At 39.5% G+C, this 25,238-nt stretch overlaps 1 protein-coding gene across 1 annotated transcript in view; it reads right to left on the bottom strand.

The window, feature by feature from the left end:
* LOC129699053 (rho GTPase-activating protein 15-like) overlaps window positions 1-25,238 on the bottom strand; it is a 688,053-nt gene that overhangs the window by 505,205 nt on the left and 157,610 nt on the right. The window contains exon 6 of the mRNA XM_055638666.1: window positions 5,291-5,378. Within this exon, the coding sequence (XP_055494641.1) occupies window positions 5,291-5,378 (88 nt within the window). The remainder of the gene's footprint in view (window positions 1-5,290; window positions 5,379-25,238) is intronic.

Below are 25,238 nucleotides of genomic sequence, written 5' to 3'. Positions count from 1 at the left end.
GGAGGCTGACCGAACAATACATAAAATTAAGTAACAATGGAACAGCGCTAACAAAATAATCTAACATAAATGATAGATTCCTAGAGTTTTATTCCAACCTATATACGCCCAGATGTACCGCAAACTTCCCTGAATTTCTTAATAAATGCAATCTCCCTAAATTGAGTGAAGAAGAATGCAATGGTCTTAACTTTGATCTCCCTGTTATAGATTGATAAAGCCATCTCATCTTAAAACTGGCAAAGCACCAGGCGCAGATGGACTTCCACCAGGCGCAGATGGACTTCCAAGTGAATTATACAAGAGATTTAATGGAAGGAAAATAGAAGGAAACAACGACTTGACTATACTAACGCTTGACGCAGAAAAAACATTTGGCCAGATTGAGTAGTCATACTTATTCGAGCTCCTCAAGAGATTTAAATTTTGATACAACTGTTTGGAATGGATTAAGCTTCTGTATAAAAATCCGACAGCACGAACTCTCACAAACCAAACACTCCCATCTCCCTTTAATTTGTTCAGGGGAACAAGACAGGGCTGCCCCCTATCAGCATTAATATTTGCCCTTGCTATAGAACCTCTTGCTCAGAGTATTTGATTAGATCCCCGTATTCATGGTTACGACATGAAAGAGACTACAAATAAAATATCTTTGTATGCGGATGATATTCTCCTGTACATAAGAGAACCTCAAACCACTATTCCAGCAATACTGGAAAAATTATCCTGTTCGGTACATTTTCAGGCTACAGTATTGTGGAATAAAAGTATACTGTTGCCAGTTCATACCATCCCCTTAGATACATTCAGAATTTTCTTTTCAGAGTAACAACAAATAAATTTACCTATCTAGGGATTGAGGTTACAAAGCGTTACTCTTCTCTTCTACAGGCCAATTTCCTTCCTATATTACAAAACGTAAAAAGCAAAATCCAATTCTGGAAAACTCTTCCAATTTCCTTACTCAGAAGAGTGAATACCATTAAAATGATCTTCTTACCCCAGCTACTATATCTAATTCAGAACATTCCTATTTCTCTTACAACATTTTTTTTTAGGAGATTAGATTTGATAATAATACCTTTCTTGTGGAATTACTAAACTCATAGGATTAACAAAAAACAGCTCTACAAATCAAAAACTCAGGGCGGGCTTGCTCCTCCAAATTTTAGATTATATTACTGAGCCTCCACCATCAAGTCCTTTGCTTTCTGGCTTGACACCTCAAATATCCCTTTGAATTGGCTAAAAATAGAACACGAAGATTGTCACCCATACTCAATAGGTACCATCCTATTAGCTCCTACTTCAATTGATAAATCATATTATAGATTTAATCCTGTTATACACAATTTGATACGTATATAGAAGCAAATCAAAACCCATTTTGAACTTAAACCTATATCTCTCGCTTTGCCTATGGCAAACAACCCCACATTCAAACCATCTATTTTAGATAAGACTTTCTTTACATGGAGTGAATTAGGAATCCACAGTGCCAGAGACCTATATATTGATGGTACGTTTGCCGCCTTTACACAGCTACGAAAAAAATTTGAACTCCCAAATATTAACTTCTTCAGATACTTGCAAATCAGGGATTATATACAAAAGCATCTGTTGGGATTTGAAGTTGAGAGGCAGTCTCAAATAGATGACCGACTTAAAATATCACTATATAAAGACAAATTCATCTCCTATATGTATGATGTCCTTCTATTAATAACCTCTCCATCCTCTAGTAAGTATAAGATCAATTGTGAAAAAGACATTAAATGTGCAAATACCAGATGAAATATGGGAGGAAAGCCTCAAACTTATACATAGGAGCTCAAACAATGCTAGACACTGCCTCATACAGTTCAAAATTATTCATAGACTTCACTACTCCAAGGCAAAAATACACAGTATATATCCAAATGTTTCTCCTACTTGTGATAAATGTCACTCCTCAGATGCTAATCTTTTTCATAACTTTGTATCGTGCCCTAAACTCGCCTCTTTCTGGTCTGATATATTTAAGAATATCTCAGACATTATTAACATCCCATTAAACCCAGAGCCCTTATTAATCATCTTTGGGGTATCTGAAACATCAAGACAACTCACAACAGCTCAATGACAATTCCTCTCCTACTGTCTCATTATGGCAAAGAAACTACTGCTCATGTCATGGAAAAAAACAACAGCTCCCAATTCCAGAATGTGGCTTCATGACTTGACCAGTACATTAATTTAGCAAGAATAAGATATGTTCTAAAGTATAGAGTCAACCAATTTAATAAAATCTTGCAACCATTTATGTCATTTCTTGCGCAGAGGAATATTGACACAATACACAAACCTATCTACACTCTAAACCATTAATTTTTATGAAATTATGAGTAAGGGATAGAAGACAAGAGTTAGAAGCTTTAGAAACAAGAGTCTTCACAAAGAATTAGTGCACCGAACTGCTCCCTATGTACTGTAGTTGCCTTCTGCACCTTACTTATGTATTTAATTATTTGTATTTTTATTATTTACTTCCCCCCCTCATTATTTATGTATTTATTTGTTTTTTTAATGTTTTTATAAACATGCCCGTCGATATTGTTTGTCGAATATTCAAATGTACTGTTTTAATATGTATATTTGGAAAAAATGAGCTTGGATATGGCAACATAAGTGTACCCATTTTTTGATGGCTTAATAAAATATTAAATATTAAACTATAAAGTAGCCATGTATATTTATCCTATTTACTAGCACTTGTTCTGTAGTCTTTTATGCCTTAGCAATTCAAGTGCTCGTCTAGATACTTCATACATGGTGTGAAGTAATAAAATATTTATCACATGGCTGTGATTTAACTTAATTTATGGCACTTTGTTATTTACTCAGGAAATGCAAAATGATCATTTTAATTTATTATAATGTTGCTAATTCATATCTGGTTACAGTTTTAAATCATCAAGCATATTTTCATGCTGCATCTCTGATGCTGGAGCTGTCTACTTTAATAACTATATTTTTTTTTCAATCCAGTCATATGTCATGGATCTGTTTTGCAATGTGTTTCTACTTTGTTCTCAAACGCGAGCTGAAAAATAGGTTCAGTTGTAGCATGTATTGTATTTCACTAATAATACCAATCGGAGGAGTGCATATATTAATAAGGTAGCCTGTCTTCAGTCTGAAGAAGGGTCCTCACCCAAAACATCTTCTACCCATGTTCCCCAGAGATGCTGCCTGCCCCACTGGATTACTCCAGCACTTTATGCCTCTTTTTGTAAACCAGCAGTTTTTGTAGTTTCTTGTATCCACATGAATAAGGTAGAACAAGGCACGACTGTAAGGACTTTGAAATTATATAACATTTATAATTTCAGATGAAAAAAAATCTGTATTTAAAAAGAAAGAAAAAAGAAATACACTACAAATAGAGGGCAGAGCAACTTTTTCCAAAATGGTTATTCTTCTAAATTAAAAATATTCTGTGTAGAGAGGGATGTTTCTCTTATTGTTTCATTTGAAGTGGAAACACCATATTTGATGGCCATTTCTAATGCTTTTGAACTGAGTTAAGAGTCAGCCATAGTGGTGATCTGGAATCACATATGATTCTGATCTATATCTAGATCATTGGTGTTTTGGAATGACATATAGATCAGTGTGGCATATTTCAATATCTGATGGACATAATTGATCTAGAAGACTTTTTACAGTAAACTAATATTTTCATAATCACTAATGATAAAAGCCGTTTAATTCCATAGTCATATAATTATCAGAATTTATATTTCTCACCGGTTATACAGGGATCATAACTCATTCCTCTAGCTCATTGCTCCTGGAGCTCAATCAGTGCACCACCATAACCAATAAACAATCTACTTGTGGACATCGTGTGCTTTTTATTGGAGGAATTTGTAACCTTTGCATACATATTCCCTGCATCCCACCCCACCCAAATAATCCTGCAAGCCTCACTGTTTGTATTCCTTTGTTATCACCTCTTCCACAGCCAACAATGGACCATTGTGGGCTCCACATTTCCTTTTTCATCGGTGCCGGCTCTGATTTGTTCTATACCTTTTCATACCTCTAGTTTCCCTCTCCGCCGACTCTCAGTCTGAAGAAAAGTCGACCTGAAATATCACCTATTCCTTTTCTCCAGGCATACTCCACGACCCGCTGAGTTCCTCCAGCATTTTGTGCCTATATTTGGTGTAAAGCAACATCTGCAGTTCCTTCCGACTCATCCTGTAATGCTACCCTATTGCTTCCACACAATTTGTTTGTTGAAGGAATTAATTATTTAATTTATGGATTAAAGAATTGACCCGATACCCATCCTCCACACCTATACAAAATGTGCCAGCTACCTTTTTTTGTCATGTATAAAATGATTCCTAAAAAATCTAAATATGTGTACAAACATGTATTTTTCTTGGTTATGTTCTATTTTGTGATAACCTGAATACTATTTTAAGAAATTTAAATGAGATACATTTGTTTCCTGTATTTGCAAGTTACTTTGAAACTACTACATTTTGATAAAATGTTGCATACTTATAATTTTATAAATGCTTCCTCACATTTGCCAACACAGTTGGAGATAAAGTGTTTCTCAGCTATTAAAGCCATTTGCAACGCTAAGTTGTACAGTCTGCGTTTCCTGCAGTGTTTAACATTTCAGTTTCTTTGATAGATATCTTGGTCATTTTGTCAGAACTAATATGAGAGCTGCATGCTACAAGCTGCCAAAATGCCAAAGTGACCATCAGAGTAATGGATTTTTGTCAATTGCTACATCAAAAGACTTTATTCATTTTGACTCCTGTACAGAGTGCACCTTCCCAGCCGCACATCACTTCAATAAGGTCTGGCAGATCCCTCCCACCCCTGAGGGAATTAAGCGGTGGGCTATTGTCAAAAGCAGTTTCTCTCCCCATACTGTGTCACTATTTGAGCCCTGAGCTTGATCCAATATGGAGGTGTGTGCCTGTCTTTTCCTGGAGCATCTCACGGCTGCAAAGTAACTGCTGCCATGCACTGCAATTCCTTGATATTTTGTTTACCACTCACATCTGTCACAGTCAGTTATTAATGCTGTTGCGTAGGAAAGCATATCAGTGGCCTTGTGTCTTCCTCAAGGCTGGGTTTTATTCAGCACTGCAGTTACTTATGTCCCACCTACAAACTAACAGGCAGCACCAGACACTGAGCTGCAGATCAAAGCCTGAACGATGAATGCAGGTCACTTTAACAAAATGTCATAATGCATATCTTTAGAAGTGCTTACCAAACTGGCTAAAGTTTGTTGTTTGTTTTCTTTGTAGAATTCAATTTTGTCTCCCTCGAGGCAAACCCAAGAACTGGTCCAGTTTTTCCTAGAAATATAATAAGATTTGAGCCATTAGACCAAATATCTTAGCAGTCTGGATAAGTCATAACCATTAATGTCCTGTGAATCTGTCCATTACTAATTAATCACATAGGACTGTCATATTCAGAACTAAAAACATTTAATTCTTTAATTTAATTTGTATTTCTTCTACCACACCCAGAATCAGACTTTCCCAACTGATGCTCATGAAATCTGATGTTCTGTTGAGTTGGTTTCAGATCAGAGGTTAGCAGATATTCAAAAATATCATATGATTACTCTATGAAGTACAAGCTGTTGTCTCATTCTCATGATCCTCATCATTCCCTACTAATTTCCTTGAGGTGCATCAGTGGTGCAAGCCTAAAACAATTTGCCACAGTGGATTTGCTTTAAACATGTTAAACATTAAAAACTGTGCTCCATTATTTTTTCTCTCCATTGTTTCCTTCTTTATTATTTGACCAGATATACCCCACATAAAATGATTGTCATTGTGACTGGCAAAAGGGGAATTTGTTTTATTGCAACCATTATATTGTAAGATGCTACAAATTCTTTCAATTAATTTTCTACTTTCTGTTCCTGTGTATTGATTCAAGCTGGAGTTATGGCTCCTTGAATCTTAGTTACCATCCAGTACTTTTGCCAGTTTGCCATTCTTCATGACGGAGCCTGGACAATGAGTTTAGGCAGACTATTTGGTGCATCTCAGGCAAGCTGATTCTGTCATTGACTTATGTTTGTACAGCTCTTGCTTGATTATGATCGAGTTACAATGGTTGCCATCCATTGCCCAAGGATATTGAGACATTCTGTATTTCCGACTGAATTGAACCAGCTCACCACAGAGAGGGGATGAAGCTGGCATTCTACCAAGATGGCATTGCTCAGTTCGCAATTCTGTCATGGCTCTCCTATTTTAATTTGATATTATATGCAGATATTTTTCATATGCAATTTAAAAGGTTTTGCAACTTCCAAATAATTCCTAAAGCACCTTGTGCTATCTTATTAATACAATTAATATTCTTGATACGATTTAATAGTGAAAGGGAATACAGAGCATGCTACGGCTAAGTCTGTTTTTCAGCTCAAGTTTAAGCACAAAGTCCATTCTATCCACATTATTATGGTCCTCTTTATAACAGAGTTCAAATAGAGAACAGGGAGTCCCCACTGTATTCGGGCACCACTGTCACTTTATAAACACAGGTTGCTAGTTACAAGCAATTTCTTTGATCGATACTTGTGTAATGATACTGTAATAAATAATGTAATAACCAGCCTTCAGTATTTTTAGCATGCAGTAACAAAAATACATGTTATAGCTGTTAAAAGAAACTTTGTATTTGAAAACAACTCATTGTTCCACAGAGAGACTGCCAGGTGGTTGGATAGAATCCCTTACTCTGTTATAGTGGACAATCGACAATGACAGACACCATCTCCATCCATCCCATCCCATCCCATCCCCCCCCCCCCCCCCCCCCCCCCTCCTCCTCCCCCCCCCTCCCCCCCCCTCAAGAACTAGTAAATTAGTATACATGTTTTTTTTTTTATGGTCAACATGGACCGAGTGGGATGAAGGGCCTGTTTTGGAGTGCTGTAAAACTATTATTGTTAATAACCATACATTAACCTCAGTGCCCATTTTAGCATTGATAGAGAGTCTTTTATTTTGTTTTGTTCTGCCCAGATTGACAAAATGGACCATGGAATCATAGAAACATAGAAAATAGGTGCAGGAGTAGGTCATTCGGCCCTTCAAGCCTGCACCGCCATTCAATATGATCATGGCTGATCATCCAACTCAGTATCTTGTACCTGCCTTCTCTCCATACCCCCTGATCCCTTTAGCTACAAGGGCCACATCTAACTCCCTCTTAAATATAGCCAATTAACTGTCCTCAACTACCTTCTGTGGCAGAGAATTCCAGAGATTCACCACTCTGTGTGAAAAATGTTTTCCTCATCTTGGCCCTAAAAGATTTCCCCCTTATCCTTAAACTGTGACCTCTTGTTCTAGACTTCCACAACATCGGGAACAATCTTCCTGCATCTAGCCTGTCCAACCCCTTAAGAATTTTGTAAGTTTTATAAGATCCTCCTCAATTTTCTAAATTCTAGCGAGTACAAACCAAGTCTATCCAGTTTTTCTTCATATGAAAGTCCGGACATCCCAGGAATCAGTCTGGTGAACCTTCCCTGTACTCCCTCTATGGCAAGAATGTCTTTCCTCAGATTAGGAGACCAAAACTGTATGCAATCCTCCAGGTGTGGTCTCACCAAGATCCTGTACAACTGCAGTAGAACCTCCCTGCTCCTATACTCAAATCCTTCTGCTATGAATGCTAACATACCATTCGCCTTCTTCACTGCCTGCTGCAACTGCATGCCTACTTTTAATGACTGGTGTACCATGACACCCAGGTCTCGTTGCATCTCCCCCTTTCCTGATCGGCCACCATTCAGATAATAGTCTACTTTCCTGTTTTTGCAACCAAAGTGGATAACCTCACATTTATCCACATTATACTGCATCTGCCATGCATTTGCCCACTCACCCAGCCTGTCCAAGTGGCCTTGCAGCCTCCTAGCATCCTCCACATAGCTAACACTGCCCCCCAGCTTCGTATCATCTGCAAACTTGGAGATGTTGCATTCAATTCCCTCGTCCAAATCATTAATATATATCGTAAATAGCTGGGGTCCCAGCACTGAGCCTTGCGGTACCCCATTAATCACTGCCTGCCATTCTGAAAAGGACCCGTTTACTCCTACTCTTTGCTTCCTGTCTGCCAGCCAGTTCTCTATCCACATCAATACTGAACCCCCCAATACCGTGTGCTTTAAGTTTGTATACTAATCTCTTATGTGGGACCTTGTCGAAAGTCTTCTGAAAGTCCAGATATAACACATCCACTGGTTCTCCCTTATCCACTCTACTAGTTACATCCTCGAAAAATTCTATAAGATTCGTCAGACATGATTTACCTTTCATAAATCCATGCTGACTTTGTCCAATGATTTCACCACTTTCCAAATGTGCTGCTATCCCATCTTTAATAACTGATTCTAGCGGTTTCCCCACTACCGACGTTAGACTAACTGGTCTGTAATTCCCCGTTTTTACTTTCCCTCGCTTTTTTAAAAGTGGGGTTACATTAGCAAGTGGGTCTACTTTAAGTATCAAGCAAAGGCCTATGGGCCTGTCCCACTTCGGTGATTTTTCAGGCAACTGATGGAAACTGTCACGTTGCCGACAGTCGCCTGAAAAACCGGCAACTGGAACGGTGACCGTCAGAGTGGAACCTACACACACACATCGCTTCATTCGTCAGTCCGTTATGCAGGCAGGGAACAGGGCAAGTGCAGGGAGCGCTGTCTGAGTGAAATTCACACGGTTCAAAGCCAATGTGATACAGACACACACTGCGATGAACAGGCATTGCAATTAAGATGGGTAGCACAGTGTACGGTAAGTCCTTTACAAGCGCGATGAGAGGGGTGGGGGGGGGGGGGGGGGGGGGGGGGGGGGGGGGGGGGGGGGGGGGGGGGGGGGGGGGGGGGAGCAGGAGTGGAGACAACTTTTAAGACACCAGAGATAAATGGCTGTGAAGTTCGGCAGACATTACATTACCGGTCGGTTATCCTTGGTTCTGAAAACTACTGCTTACGGTTTTTTTTCCCCATCACGCCAATGAAATTCACCGGTCAGCACCAGCTACAACCTACAAGAACCTTCGACCTCCTGGCGACCCACCCTCAGCATGAGAATTACGCAACTCTCCACGTAAGCCAAATAATCAATTGGAAATGAAGCCAAAACGGCAAATAACCAAAAGTGTACGAAGCCTAAATGCAAACTAACTGAAAGGGCGGACGCCTAAACGCCAAATAACTGAAAGGCTGCGTCGCCTACAAGCCAACTAACCAAATGGCCGTTCAGCTGAAAGATCAGATAACGGATGTGACATCACTGTGGGGGGGGGGGGGGGGGGTGGTGCGGGATTTGGCAGCAATTAGTCCAGATCCCCGCGTCCATCACATTACTTGCCGATGGAGACGGGAGGGTGAGGGTCATTTTCCTACACAAGCCATAGGTGACTGGGCACTCTGAACCGGAGCACCAATTTGGAAGCGGCCCATGTGAAAGGACAGCACCTACCAACAATGAAACCAGCTGCTACAAGCCCTTCCCACAGGATGGAGTTTTAACTCGGTATTAAAAATCAAAAAAGAGTTACATCTATTTAAAAACAAAAATGTATAAATAGTTCTTACATTCGGGAACCTGATTAATTAAGTAATGGGATTGGTTCTCTGTCCTAACAGGGAGTACAGAGAAGGTTCACCAGACTGATTGCTGGCATGTCAGGACTTTCATATGAAGAAAGACTGGATAGACATGGCTTCTACTCGCTAGAATTTAGAAGATTGAGGGGAGGAACTTATAGAAACTTACAAAATTCTTAAGGGGTTGGACAGGCTAGATGCAGGAAGATTGTTCCCAATGTTGGGGAAGTCCAGAACAAGGGGTCACAGTTTAAGGGTAAAGGGGAAATCTTTTAGGACTGAGATAAGAAAAACATTTTTTACACAGTGAGTGGGGAATCTCTGGAATTCTCTGCCACAGAATGTAGCTAAGGCCAGTTCATTGGCTATATTTAAGAGGGAGCTCGATGTGGCCCTTGTGGCTAAAGGGATCAGGGGGTATGGAGAGAAGGCAGGTACAGGATACTGAGTTGAATGATCATCCATGATCTAATTGAATGGCGGTGCAGGCTCGAAGGGCCGAATGGCCTACTCCTGCATCTATTTTCTATGTTTCTATGTTTCTAACTATGCCTTTGCTTTAAACAGTGGTTACATCCATTTCATCCCTCCCTTGGAAAGATGTGAGATTTTGTTAAGAGCACACATGAATAGATGCAAGCGGAATGTAAAGCATCTCTTCCATGCACGCAATACATGAAGCCGATGAAATGAGACACCTGTCACACCAAAGCTTGACATAAAATGCTGAAGTGACTCAGTGGGACAGGCAGCATATCTGGAGAGAAGGAATGGGTGGCATTACGGGTCGAGACCCTTCAGACTCAGTCTTCAGGTCTGAAGAATGGTCTCAACCCGGGCAGTGGGGGATTTTTAGGTTAATTGGCATTTCGGCAGTGCGGCCTTTAAGTTTGCTTTTCGGCAACGCAGCCTTTCGGATAGTTGGCTTTTAGGCGTCCCGCCCTTTCGGTTAGTTTTCATTTAGGCATCCCACCCTTTTGGTTAGTTAGCGTTTCGACTTTGTACGCTTTCGGTTATTTGGCATTTTGGTTTAGTTTCTGTTCGGTTATTTGGCTTCCGCTTCTTTGCGTCGGCTTCTCGTCCTTCGATGGCACATCCGGATAACTTCTCAACTACCTGCTCTGCCAGCTTTTTCCACATATCTTTCCCAAAGTAGCTGTCACTAAATGTTTGGGCCGACATGACTAGGATGCAATCTTAAGTTTTCATTAATGACCCTTATAATTTCTTGTGCATAAGGGACTTGAGTGGCAAAGTGAGCCATTGAGTTAACTGTACATCTGTAAGTGATCACGGAAACAGCTCTTCTGTGTGACATTTCTTGGAATAACCACCAGATGGTGGCAAAATCATCAGTACATGAAATCAAAAATATCAAGTGATGTGTTTTTTTTTAAATATATATAGACACTTTTTTTAAAGAACATATTTATAATTAGAAAACCCAGATTGTGAACTTTTCCAGGACTTCCCAGACTATGAAGTTCACATAGGGGATTTATGGAGAGGGCTGCTCAGAATCAAAAATGGCAGCAAAAGTCTCTCCCTGTGATGTGAGCAAGGTTGAATGTATTATATTTGTATTTTTTTATCCCCAGCTTTTCCTGGCTGCTCCTGTTAACACATGAATCTATTCTTCAGCAGCCAGATCAAAGTAACCACCACTGAAACTGAAAGCTGGACAGTAGGAGATGAAAAGCAGCCAACCTGTTTTTTTCTAAAGCTAAGAGCACTATTTCAGATGCCTTCAGTTAGTGCAGCGCCTGACGGAAATTGCCAGTATTGATAGTGATTTAAAGCACAGCTAACAGCTGATAAATCAGTAAACTGAAGTTTTGCTGACAAATACAATGGTTTGGTTATGTGAAAATCAGCAATATCCTGGAATGGATCTGAAGTGTGTTTTTGTTAAATTTGTATGTATATACTTGCACGAAAGAGTGCAGCATATTCTATTTATTCCTGTTTAATTTGTTTATATCTTAATAGATATTGCTCAATATCCTTATTTATTTTTTGTAGAAAAGATTTTAGTTGAATTTAAACTTACCATGCAAGCACTACATTTAGTACTTCCCAATTATGAAGGTTTATTTCCATTTACAATTGTGACATTACCTGATTGCCACCAAAATAATTGTCGAATTATCCACATGTACAAACATAAGTCAATGACAGAATCGGCTTGCCTGAGATGCACCAAGCAGTCCGCATAAACTCATTGTCCAGGCTCCATCTTGAAGAATGGCAAACTGGCAAAAGTACTGGATGGTAACTAAGATTCAAGGAGCCATAACCCCAGCTTGAATCAACACACAGGAACAGAAAGTAGAAAATTAATTGAAAGAATTTGTAGCCTTACAATATAATGGTTGCAATAAAACGAATGCCCCCTTTGCCCGACCCGCTGAGTTCCCTGTGGGTAAGTTGAAACTTTGTTTTTGTTTATTAATCTGCAGAGTACCAAGTCGCAGATAGACAAGATAACATGGAGTAACTCAGCAGGCCGGGCCGGGCCAGGCAGCAGCTCTGGAGAGAAGGAATAGATGATGTTTTGGGTCGAGACCCTTCTTGTCCTTTTCTCCAGAGATGCTGTCTGTCCCGCTGAATTACTCCGGCTTTTTCTCTCTCCTCGTGGGTTTAAACCAGCATCTGCAGTTCCTTCCCACACGCTTCAACACTGCAGGAGAGCCCGGTGTGGGGTCTCGACCCAGTCGAGGGACGGCCGCTTCTTGCTCAGGCTTCAGGAAGCCGGTACAGTGGAGGGTTCCATTCAATATGCTCATGCACATGGCAACCACCGAAGCTTTGGTTAGTGGTGAGTTTTCTATTCTCGAGTCCTATTCTTTATTGTTTATGTATGACTCCAGTTTGTCCCATGGTATTGTTATCCATCTTACACTCTACCTGCCCACCAACACACTTCATTCACAAATACATGACACATAATCCTCGCGTGTTGTGAACTTAATGCTGCCTGCCCGCTGAGTTAAAGAGTTCCCACGGTAGACTCACAATACACTAAGATAAACGCACGGGCCACTACGTTCTTACAATGAGTTAAGATGTTTCAATTCTTAACCACAAGAGTAAATTTAACTTGTGGAAAACTTTAAACATGTTTGATTTTTTCAAGAGTTCACAAGTTTCACGGGTACCTGCCGTTAGCGCCACAAGTCTCTAAGTTGTGTCCACGAGTTCCGACGTTACAGCTACGTTAATCGTACGTTATTACCACGAGTTTTAACTCGGGGTACCTCTTGTGTCAACTCTCACCGTGAGACAGGGGTTTTACATACATGTAAATGTACATTGAAACAATAAGTGTGAATTACTCTCATAATAAATCAAGTTATTCCGTCCTTCAAATTAATATGCATTTCCATCAACACTGTTATGCTGTAATGTTTGATTCTGAAATAAATCAGCAAATATAACACAAAACTAATTTCAGTTTGCACAATACATTCTCAAGGCATTATAAAAGTTCAACGATGGAGGACGTGCTGCTGTGAACAAGAATGGCAGGTACATCCTGGATTCTCACTGTTTAAATCAAACAGAATACGAGTCAACAAGTGTCACATAAAGTACAAAAAAGACAGAGTGTAAAAGCTAGTACAACTCCATTCGACACCAGGTAAACACAAAATTCTGGAGTAACTCAGCGGGTAAGGCAGCATCTCTGGAGAGAAGGAATGGGTGATGTTTCTGGTTGAGACCCTTCACCAGGTAATGTATCTAACATTACTATGATCTCAACCTTCATCATTATTTGTACAACAAATCCAAAAAAAGTTTAAAAAAATTATATTTTTGTGCATAGACACTTACGCAAAGACACACAACTAAACTGCACATTGTTGTTAGACACAAAAATCTGGAGTAACTCAGCGGGTTAGGCAGCATCACAGAGACTTAAGAAGGTACTCCACACGCTAAATCTAAAGCTAAATATAACTCTTAAAAACATCCAGTGCATTGGCCTTCTGTGTCAGAGATTCACAACATTCTCGGGGTGAAAATGTTTTTCCTCATCTCAGTCCTAAATGGCAATATCTATGGAGGGAAATGGATAGGGAACATATCAAACAGCAATGGTTAAAAGATGCTGAGAGTTTTTCTTTGTCTTCACACAACATGGAGAATCAGTAAGATCCACAGTTTTAATGTAACAAAAGAGAATAAGTTAAAGTAGAAGAATGCAACAAATCTTGATTTCAAGTTCAGGAGAGAATAAGTATGTCAGTCCTGCTGGTTCATGAATTAACTATAAAACAGCTATTAGATTTGTATGCAAATCTCAATGAGTTGAACATCATGCAAATGAAATCAATATTCATTGGAACAGACTGCAACATTTAAAAGCAGTTCCCATACAGTGTTTACAAATGTTGCAGTCTGTTCCCTAGGTAAACAAATTTACTTCTGCAGGATTTCATTTACAAACCCATACTAAAGTTATATTAATTTACCTTTACACCCACAATTTTAAAGCACAAAATAAATAGACAAATAAATAAATAAATAGATAAATAAAGGAGCAATGATTTCCAAATGAGTTATATTCTGGTTTAATCTTTTGGTCTACCAACTTAGTGATTGCCACAGTATTTTTCATGAAATGTCAAACTAGAGAATGAGACTGTGCTAAACTATTATAGTTTTAGTCAGCACAACATTTCTATGAAGACATTGCTATCAGTGATATCCAGCTGAAGAAATCCTCAGTCTGAATTTGGTATTGACATCAATGTTACTTCATGATGTTTAGAACTTACCTATTTCTTTGCAAATAGTTATTTAGTTACATGATGTATACCTTGGCATCAACCATTCTCTGACCATGAAAGTGTAATTTTCAGAATGTGGTGGCTCAATCCATCAGAGTTAAATTAATGAGACACAAAAGACTGGTGGCTATGGCAACTTAGGCAAAAATAAACAAACTGCTGTATGAGTTCAGTGGGTCATGCAATATCTATGGAGAGAAATGGACAGGAACATTTTGGGTCAGAATCCTTTTCAGACTGACAGAGAAACATAGAAACATAGAAATTAGGTGCAGGAGTAGGTCATTCGGCCCTTTGAGCCTGCGCCGCCATTCAATATGATCATGGCTGATCATCCAACTCGGTATCCTGTACCTGCCTTCTCTCCATAACCCCTGATCCATTTACCACAAGGGCCACATCTAACTCCCTCTTAAATATAGCCAATGAACTGGCCTCAACTACCTTCGGTGGCAGAGAATTCCAGAGATTCACCACTCCGTGTGTGAAAATGTTTTTCTCACCTCGGTCCTAAAAGATTTCCCCCTCATCCTTAAACTGTGACCCCTTATCTTTAAACTGTGAAGAGAGGAGAAAGTTGGTAAAAAGAGGCAAGAACTGGCAAGTGATCCAGTTAATGATTGGCAGAGGGGATGAATAGAGTGGAGACAGTGACCAAGGCAGAGGTGATGTGCGGACAAAAGGGTTGAATATAAAGATAGAAAGAAAGGTGGGGAGTAAAATGTAGAACCAGAGGGAAGAATTGTGGACAGAAGGGAACGAGTGGTAGAAAAATAGCAAAGGGTTGGGCGATAACAGGATAGACAATGTGGAGGAGGGGAAAATAACTTGGTGACAGAGGCAGAGTTAAAGGAAAAAGATAGATGGAGCTGGAGACTCGGATACCTGAAGTAGGGAAATCTCAATTATCGTAGATTACCCAAGAGGAATACGAGGTGCTGTCCTTCCAGTTTGCATGTGACAGCTTAGATAAGGCCAGATATGGTCAGTATGGAATGGCAAGCAACCATGAGCTCCAGGTGGCCCTGGCAGACAGAGTGCAGGTTTTCAGTAAACCAGTTGCCTAACCAGCACATGAACTCACCAATAATTAAGAGCACCAAATGCAATAAACAAGGTTAGAGGAGCTGCCCGAGTTGAATTAGAAACAAGTTGTTTTGCTGTTCTGTAAAGAAAATAAGACATTCCAAATGAAAGGCGAGGTGCAGTGTCTCATTGAATCTTAAAATGGATGATAGACACAAAGTCCTGCAGTAACTCAGTGGCTCAGGCAACATCTCTGGATAAAAAATGGGTGACATGTTTGGTCAGGACACTTCTAAAGAAGAAGGGTCAAGTCCCAACCTGAAAGGTTACCCATCCTTTTTCTTCATATATGCTGTTTGACACGCTGAGTTACTCCAACACTTTGTGTCTATTTTTGGTATAAACCAGGATCGGCAGTTTCGTATTTCTAAATCTTAAAATGGATACGGGAGGATGAGAGGGATGTTTAAAATAAATGCAAACAGGCTAAGATAGTGAAGTAAAGCAGTGGATCTGCATCCAGGAAACTATTTCCTTTTTGACATTATCTTGCTCCTTTTTTTTTTATTCCCGCTCCCCTACAGCTTTAATCAAAAGCTGTGTGGCAATACCTTCCAAGGCTCAATAATCTCTGGCTTTACATTAAAATCTTCCCATCTTTAAATATCCTGAGTACATTAAATTGGTCTGAAATGCAATTTTACTTACTTATTGCTGGCTTCCGCTATAAACCTGATGAGAACTATATTTGGTACAGCTAATAATAATTTAAATAAACTGGATTAGCTCGGATCTGAATAGTTCTTAATCATTTTCTGTTGATACATGGAAGTAAACAAACTTTCTTGAATTTGAGCAATTTAAGCATCCCTGTTGAGCAGTTGAAATTAGGCTGCTTTAAGCAAACTGGAGAGATAATCAGCTCAAGCCAATGAATTTGTACCTGAATAATAGGAAAGCAGTTGTTGTCAATCAGGTGAGCATGGCTTAATCATCCACTGATACTCAAGGCTCTAATGATGCCAAACGATGCCAAGTGATGAGGCTTTGTTACTAGGCAAATAGTTGGAAGCCTGGAAATAGTAGGTTTCTTTCCTCTGCATGTTATACACTGGGTCCAGGGTCCAATGTATCGTACAGCTGTATATCATCTTAATTAATTCAACATTGCCTCTATCAGTATCAGATATTGATCAGGTTAATCAATAGTTCTTGAAGGATCATTTGAGATCGCGCAAATGTGGACAAGGCAGCTTTCTAAATTATGCTTCTAAGGAATTGATTGTAGTATGACTGCGTCTCCATTTTCCCTCAACTAATGCTGACCATGGCTGGTTCTTAGCATTTACTGCCTCCTCCATTATCAGCACCTTTCAGTGGAAGTAGGGAGGGTTTGCCAGGCACCAAACAGTGATAGTGATGCTTGTTTGGCATCCATTGCCCTCCGTAAGTAATGTCTAAGTGGGCAAAGACAAGCAGAATATTCAGCCTGATACTTACTTTCTTTGTAATAATCTTTCTTCTGTGGCTCTAAATATGATAATAGTATTCAGTATATAAGTTTATGAAGGTCAGAGTGTCAAGGTCAAGTTGCACAGTGGCCCAGCAGTAGAGCTGCTGCCTCATATAGCCAGAGAGTTGGGTTCAATCCTGACTATGGATGCTGTCTGTACTGACTTTGTACATTCTTCCTGTGATCACTTGGGTTTCCGATGGGTGTTTGGTTTCCTCCCACATTCCAAAGATACGTACATTTGTCGGTTAATTGATCTGTAAATTGCCCCAGTGTGTTCGATGGTTAGTGTGGACATGGTGAGCCAAAGGGCATATTTCAATGCTACATTTATAAAACTAAAGCTAAAACTACTTGGGAACGTACATTATGAATGTGCTTACAATGGTGAATAAGTTAAGCAATTAAACATAAAGGTGATATGAAGAGTATAATGTGAGAAAAATCTAAGTTTATTCACGTCAGAGCAAGGAATAGATTCATTTCATTCAGTCCAAGATTCAAGAGATTCAAGATTTAAGAGACTTTATTGTCATGTGTCCCTGAAAGGACAATGGAATTCCTGCTTTGCTTCAGCACAACATCACATAGTAGGCATGCCTACAGAACAGATCAGTGTGTCCATATATCATTATATAAATATATACACACATGAATAAATAAACTGATAAAGTGCAAATAAACAGGTAATGGACTATTAATGTTCAGAGTTTTGACCGAGCCAAATTTAATAGCTCTGGGGAAGTAGCTGTTCCTGAACCTGGTTGTTGCAGTATTCAGGCTCCTGTACCTTCTACCTGAATGTAGCGGGGAGATGATTGTGTGCCCAGGATGGTGTGGGTCCTTGATGATATTGCCAGCCTTTTTGAGGCAGCGACTGCGATAGATCCCCTCGATGGAAGGGAGGTCAGAGCCGATGATGGACTGGGCAGTGTTTACTACTTTTTGTAGTCTTTTCCGCTCCAGGATGCTCCCCATCAGTGATACGTCCCACTACAGTGGTGTAGTCAGCGAACTTGATGATGGAGTTCGCACTATGACCAGCAACACAGTCATGAGTACAGTGGAGGATGATAAGATGTGTCTTTGCAAAAAGATTGAGTAGCATCAGACTATACAAACTGGGTGCTCGGACTGAGAGATGTTAGAGCACAGTCTCAGAATAAAAGGATGTACCTTGAGAATGGTGATGAAGAACAATTTTGTTAGCCAGAGGGTGGTGAATCTGTGGAATTCATTCCCACATATGATGAAGGCCTAGTCATTGGAGATTTTTAAAACCGAGATTAATAGGTTCTGTTTTAATAACGGTGTCAAAGGTTAAGGGGAGAAGATAGCAGAATGGGATTGTAAGAGAAAATAGATCAGCCATGATTGAATAGCGGAGCAGACTCGATGGGCAGAATTACCCAATTCTGTTCCTATGTCTTATGATCATATGGTAATTGAAATGTACAACTGAAATCGATTGCCAAATGAGAGAGTGAAAGGCATGAGTGTTTATAACCAGGAAGCACCACTTTAGGTAAATCGATTGATTGAAATGAAATCATTGAGCAGTTTTGAATCTTTGGAACATTTTGACCTAACACTCACTTAAAGAGTATACTCAGGGCTGGGATGAATAGCTTTTTGATGCCTGAATAATTTTATCAGAGCATATGCGACACAGGGATAAATATCTCAGGGGTTGTCCTCCTTTGTAAATTTATTTCATTGGAAGAATTTTGGAAAGCCAAGAGAATCTGATCTAATAGACTTTTTTTTTTTAACTCCACATGTTGGGCTTTTTACAAATATCATGCAAATAGTCAGGATGAACTTTGGAAGTTCAGTCTTTGGATCAGTAGCGTTCCTGCCTGGAGAATCAAGTGACCTTTCACGGTTCCGAAATTTTATTCTGATTAGATAAAAGGAACAGAACATGTATGCTGTTGAGACTAGAGTCTGATTTCTATTCATAATTTTCCAATGGACATTGATAAAGTTACATCTAAAGTTACTATTTTCTATGTTACATCAATGTCTGGAACTAATTTAGCACTCAGTAATGCAGGGCAGCTCAACGTCATACCTGGTAGAGCTGCTGCCTCACAGAGAGCCAAGGCCAGAGACCCAAATTTGATCTTGATCTCGGAAGCTGTCTGTGTGGAGTTTGCATGTTCTCCTTGACCTTGTGGGTTCCTTCCAATGCTCCTCTTTCCCCCTACATCCCAAAGATGTGCGAGTTTGTAGGCCAGTTGCCGCTTTGTGTCATGAGTGGATGAGAAAGCGGGATATGGAACTAGTGTGAACAGGTGATTGATGGTTGGCTTGTCGGTGGGTCGAAGGGGTAGTTTCCATGCTTTGATTACAGTGCTATCTATGTTTGGTGGCAATGATCTAAACAATAGAGAAAGGACCAGCATCATCCCAAACGTTTGATGATCTCACAACATAAATATTTATCATTGGAAGTCTCCATTAATAGAGAAATTAATCAAGCAATGGTCATTCGTAAAACTGAAGGTCCAGGAATTCCAGGAGACTCAGACATTTTGCTTGATATTCATTAGTCTAATCTACTACAGCAGAAAGAACAAAATGCCCATTCATGCAGTGTCAGTATGTTCCAACGGTGCTACTTGTTCATTTAAAAACAATTAAAATTTGCTGTGAGCATTGACATGATAAGTAGCAAATTTGACCTGTAGTAAGATTCACTGAGTTTGCCATATTGAATTAAAAGTTTGACTCTTGAAGCTGTCTAAAACTTTAACTCACAACTGGAATGACAAAAGCATTAATGACTGTGATTTATGTGAATTGTGTATTTCAAATGATGGCTTTAGAGTCTGACATAATAGAAAAGTTTTAAAAAGCAAAATATGAACAATTAAAAATATATTGTTAAAATAACCTCATTTTTACCCCCTCACTATAAGGTCAGATTTATGCATTGAAAATATGAGAAAATACTTTATAGTTTGTGTCCTTGGTTTCTCAGGTGTTTATTATCAGAATCCTAACATTTTATGCAGGAGGATGCAGTTGGAAACATGACAAATAAAATGTAATGCAAAGCCTTCCTCTGGAAGCCTGTACCATATAACCACCCCTCTGTGAAAATCTTGGTTGCACAACATTTTGATACATAGGTGGAGAAGCCGAGAAAGCTATTAAAGAAGCACCTGGGATCCTTTTGTAACTTGAAAAAGTAACAAGGTAACTGGGATATTAGGTGAAACCTTGAAAGCAATCTTGTAGGGCTTCATTTAGACTAATTTTTATCAATTGAGGGCATTCCATTTATGAAAGTATATCGAGGGAACATGCAGAAGAGATTTAACAGAATGGCACCAGGGACTGATTAGGTGGAGAGACTGGAGCCTTGGTCAAGGTATTAAATATTCTAAGTTGTTTAATGAAGTAGCTACTCAATGGAGATGGATTAAAACTGCTTGAAAGAATCAGAGGTGAAGTGAAGATTTTCTTTTGCAGCATCCAGCGATCTGGAATTCATTACCTGCAGGAGTTGTAGACATAAATTCAATAGCAACTTTCTAAAGTGGTTTGGATAATACCTGAAGGAGTACAATTACCAGGCTATGAAAAAAAGAACAGGGGTGGGTGTGAGGCTAATTAGAGAGTTCTATCAAAGAAGGGCATCGGCAAAATGGACTAATAACTTCCTTCCGTGATATATCATTCCATAATTCAAATTTCAGTAATATTACCAACGTGTTCTCTTTGATCTCAACATTTTTCTGTGTTCTATTGACTATTTGCCCATTTCCATACTTTCCCTAGACAATGCTTGAAGACGGCAGGAAGTAATGTTGCAGAAACAGCACGTGGAATCCCAAAGAGTGAACACAATGATATACTGCAGAAAATAATATAGCTTGCTGCAAAATGGTCAAACCTTTGGAGATCAAAGCTCATGGCATCTAGCAAATCTCAATTCTAATTTGAGATTTCATGACCATCAGTCAGAGGTCCTCAGATAGTATTTTAGAACTTTCTTTTATAATATATTAAACAGTTAAATAGGGTAAGCAATTGCAGTTCAACCCCATATACTTTCATCCTAAATTGGTAAATCCAATTTGCTGCATTACGGTTCTAGTTCACCTCAGATGTGAAATCAGTGTTTCCAATTTTGTTCACCTCAAGCAATCATTTGTGATCATAAAACCTTTATACAGTGCATAAGGAACACATTATTCTTTATCCACACAGGACACCGATAAAATAATAACATGTAGATTTGCAACATGTTACAAATAATTTTTTATCTTGCGAGAAACAGAGGTCACAACCATTTATGTGTGTAATAGGTAATTTTCCAGAGATTAATGCTAACTGTAAAATCTTTTTTATGCATGAGAAGCAACTCAGTACAACATACAGGTTTGATGAAACAAAAATGTGGAAATCTTATAGATGCAATTTGCTAATGTGTCTGCCATGTATTTCCTGGTAATAGTTGCTTTGGTTTGTTATTGTAAACTGCTTAAGGATGTATATTGTTCAATTTGCAATTATCATCACTGGAAACATAACTTACACTGCAGCCCATTGCAGTCCATTTATGTTCCATAGGGAGTAAGTCTAACTTAATCAGTCTGTTAAAGAAATGGGAAAGAAAGTGCCTTGCAGCATTTTTAATGACCAAATTGTTACTTTCTGCACTTGATGGAATAAAAAATAAGAATAGTATCAAAGCCACTGGTGATGAAAGTAAAACTCTGATAATAAATTAGATTTATAGAAATGTATTTCTCCAGCTCCAGAAATGCAAACAAAATCACCTGCTCTTTTCACCTTTACAAATCGTGTTGCTTTCCATTAAAGCCCTTGAACTCACTTTGTACTATTGATGGTGATAAATTTCATCTCAATTATTGGATGATTTTGAGAGATGGAAAGGAAGAAAGAGCTGGCGATGGACGTGATGGGTGAACGAACAAGGCCGTGGGAGAGGATACCATCAAGGGTGGCGGCAGAGGCGCCCGGGGCGACAAAGGTGGACGGGTGAGGAAAGGTATGTTGGTTCATTGGTTGATCCATATGGCTGGAGCATGCTGCTTAGCCAAAATTGGGAAAAGTGATCAGGATCAATTGGTTTCAAAGTGGCCATCCGTGTGTAATCCATTCTCTGCTAATTCATGAGTGGGTATTTTAAATAGATGCATATTTCCAACCACAAAAAAAGTCATAGTGAACACTTATTCAGTTACAAATGAAGTATTGCAATCAGTTCTGGGGCCATATTTTACAACAGATGTCAAGGCTTTGAAAAAGTGGTAGAAGAGATTAATTATAATAATTCTAGATGGGTGACTTAAGTATGTGGATAGAATGGAAATATTGAGCTTGAACCTCTTGGAACAGTGGAGATTGTGAGGGGGAGGGCAGTTATTTCATATTATGAAAGGCATTCAGACTTTATTTAAAGACAGTCTGATACCGATGACAGTGGGATGTAGAATTGGGCAAATTCATTAAAGTTGATTGTTAAAAGTGACAAAAGGAAAAAAAAACATTGTTGCACAGCAAGTGATTGCGGTCTGGAATGCCCTTTTAGGGGTGGTTGAGGAAGCAGAATCAAGATAATTGAATACCTGAAGAGAAATAATCTGCAAGACACTGGAGAGAGGATGGGAATGTGGGACTAGCTGGATAGCTCTTACAGAGAGTTATTACAGACTCTATGGGCCAAATGGCCCCATTCTGGGGAGTAATAATTTAGTGATTCTGATCGGAGAGTCAGACTACCACAGATCACTTCAAAATAAAACATTAACTATATCTCTCAGGTGAACATCGGCTGGTGCAGGAATTTTAACACTGAATAATGCCACGCTTGTTGCCATCACATAATAAATGCCAGTCCTGGGAAAGAGCAGGAGAAATTACCATACAACCTCCAAAGCAATGGAGCCGTGTTAATTATTTATTATGCAGTAAACACTGTGAAACAATTCCAACAGAATATGGAAATATTCCAAATGTAGAAATCTATTATTTATTTGCCTTTTTTTAATAACATTAAATACTGAAAATCTAAGGGAATTTCTATATCTTCTCTCTAATTTGCCAGAGATATCTGGAACAGTATATATTTTGAGCAGTTTTTAAAGATTATTCATTAAGAACTTTGCATATATAATGGTGGGCTGGGGTGGTTGGGAGATGGCAGAGGGGATTGAAAATGCAGGGGAAATAGTGTACAGAGATAGGAAAGCCTTGCTACAAATGAACAGGGTTTTGATGAGTTGGCAGCTGGACAACTACACACAATATTGGGTTTCTTATCTTAAAGGTAATTTACTTGCACTGGGGGCTGTTTATTTTTTTTTTAAACTAAGGTTTACCAGGGTGATCCCTGAAATGTCAGGATTTTCTTGTAGGAATAGTTGTACTGCCAGACCTCAAAATAATTGGACTCTCAGGGACACAAACATTACGTATGACTGTTGGTCTAATTGTCCAACTGGAGTTCAGAAAGATATGTAATCTCTTTGAAACATTTTGGTATGGATTGTTCTGCCAATATTTAAGAACGGCGCTTTGCCTATGGCCACACTTAATATGTGCAGCCCTGGGATCTAATTGTCCTCAAAGTCTTTCGGCTATGAATGCGACAGAGGAGTCCCTGAGCATTCTCTGGGATTCGGGTGGCTGCTTCTAAGACTTCCCAAAGAATGGGAATAATAACCATTTGGCAAAAAGCTGCCGTCCAAAGATTTTGATCAACTGTTGGATGTCTGGAAGCATTTAAATACTTTCCAAATGGATCTAAACATTTGAAAAATACATTTAAATAAAAACATTCTTCAGTGATAAAAAACTATTGAAAGCATTACATGCTTCAGATCTTCAACTCAGGATGGCTGTGTTCTATCAACAGATTCAGCACAGAGGAATGATGGGCGACCTATCACCTAACTTCCTGCTCATTTCTATCTCCAGGTCACAATGTGTAGACATAGAAATCATGAAAGAGCTGACCTACATACACTTCATCCAGCCTCCTGTGATTCTCTATGATCCACTGTCTGAAAATCACAACATTCTGAGGAAGCTTGACAGGCTAGGTGCTGAGATGATGGGGGAGTTTTTGAGCCCTTAAGCATGAAACCAAGCTCTTTGGCACAACTCAAGTCGTCAAGTCAAGAGAGTTTATTGTCATATGTCCCAGATAGGACAATGAAATTGCTTGCTGCAGCACAACTGAATATTGTAATCAAAAATACAGAATATACACATAAATAAGCAGATAAAGTGCAATAGGCTGTTACAGTTCAGTCTGTTTGTTGGCGAGTTTAATAGCCTGATGGCTGTGGGGAAGAAGCTGTTCCTGAACCTGGATGTAACACATTTCAGTCTCCTGTAACTTCTGCCCGATGGTAGCAGAGAGATGAGTGTGTGGTCAGGATGGTGTGGGTCCTTGATGATGTTGGCTGCCTTTTTGAGGCAGCGACTGCGATAGATCCCTTCGATGGTAGGGAGGTCAGAGCCTATGATGGACTGGGCAGTGGTCACAACTTTCTGCATTCTTTTCCGCTCTTGGACGCTCAAGTTGCCGAACCAAGCCACGATGCAACCAGTCAGCATGTTCTCTACTGTGCACCTGTAGAAGTTCGAGAGAGCCCTCTTTGACATACCGACTCTCTTTCTATACTTTCTATACTCTGACATCCCCATCAGTGATTCGTCCCACAACAGTGGTGTCATCGGCGAACTTGATGATGGGGTTGCGCTATGTCCGGCTACGCAATCATGAATATAGAGTGAGTAAAGCAGAGGGCTGAGAACGCAGCCTTGAGGTGCTCCCATGCTGATTGTTATCGCAGGATGATACATTTCCACCAATACGGATAGACTGTGGTCTGTGGATGAGGATGTCGAGGATCTAATTGCAGAGGTATGCACAGAGACCCATATCTGAGAGCTTAGTAACCAGCTTGGAGGGGATGATTGTATTAAATGCCGAGCTGTAGTCAATGATTAACAGCCTGACATATGAGGTTTTGTTGTCCAAGTAGTCCAGAGCGGAGTGGAGAGCCAGTGAGATCGCATCCACCATTGATCTGTTATGGCGGTAAGCGAACTGCAGTGGGTCAAGGTTCTTGTGGAGGTAGGAGTTGATATGCGCCATAATAAATCTCTCAAAGCACTTAATCACCACAGATGTTAGTGCCACTGGTCGATGGTCATTGAGGCACGTCACCTTGCTCTTCTTGGG

The sequence above is a fragment of the Leucoraja erinacea genome, chromosome 7, assembly GCF_028641065.1.
Source record: "Leucoraja erinacea ecotype New England chromosome 7, Leri_hhj_1, whole genome shotgun sequence".
NCBI classification, from domain to species: domain Eukaryota; kingdom Metazoa; phylum Chordata; class Chondrichthyes; order Rajiformes; family Rajidae; genus Leucoraja; species Leucoraja erinaceus.
The sequence above is the reverse complement of the archived record's forward strand: the minus strand, read 5'-3'. Positions and strand labels throughout refer to the sequence as shown.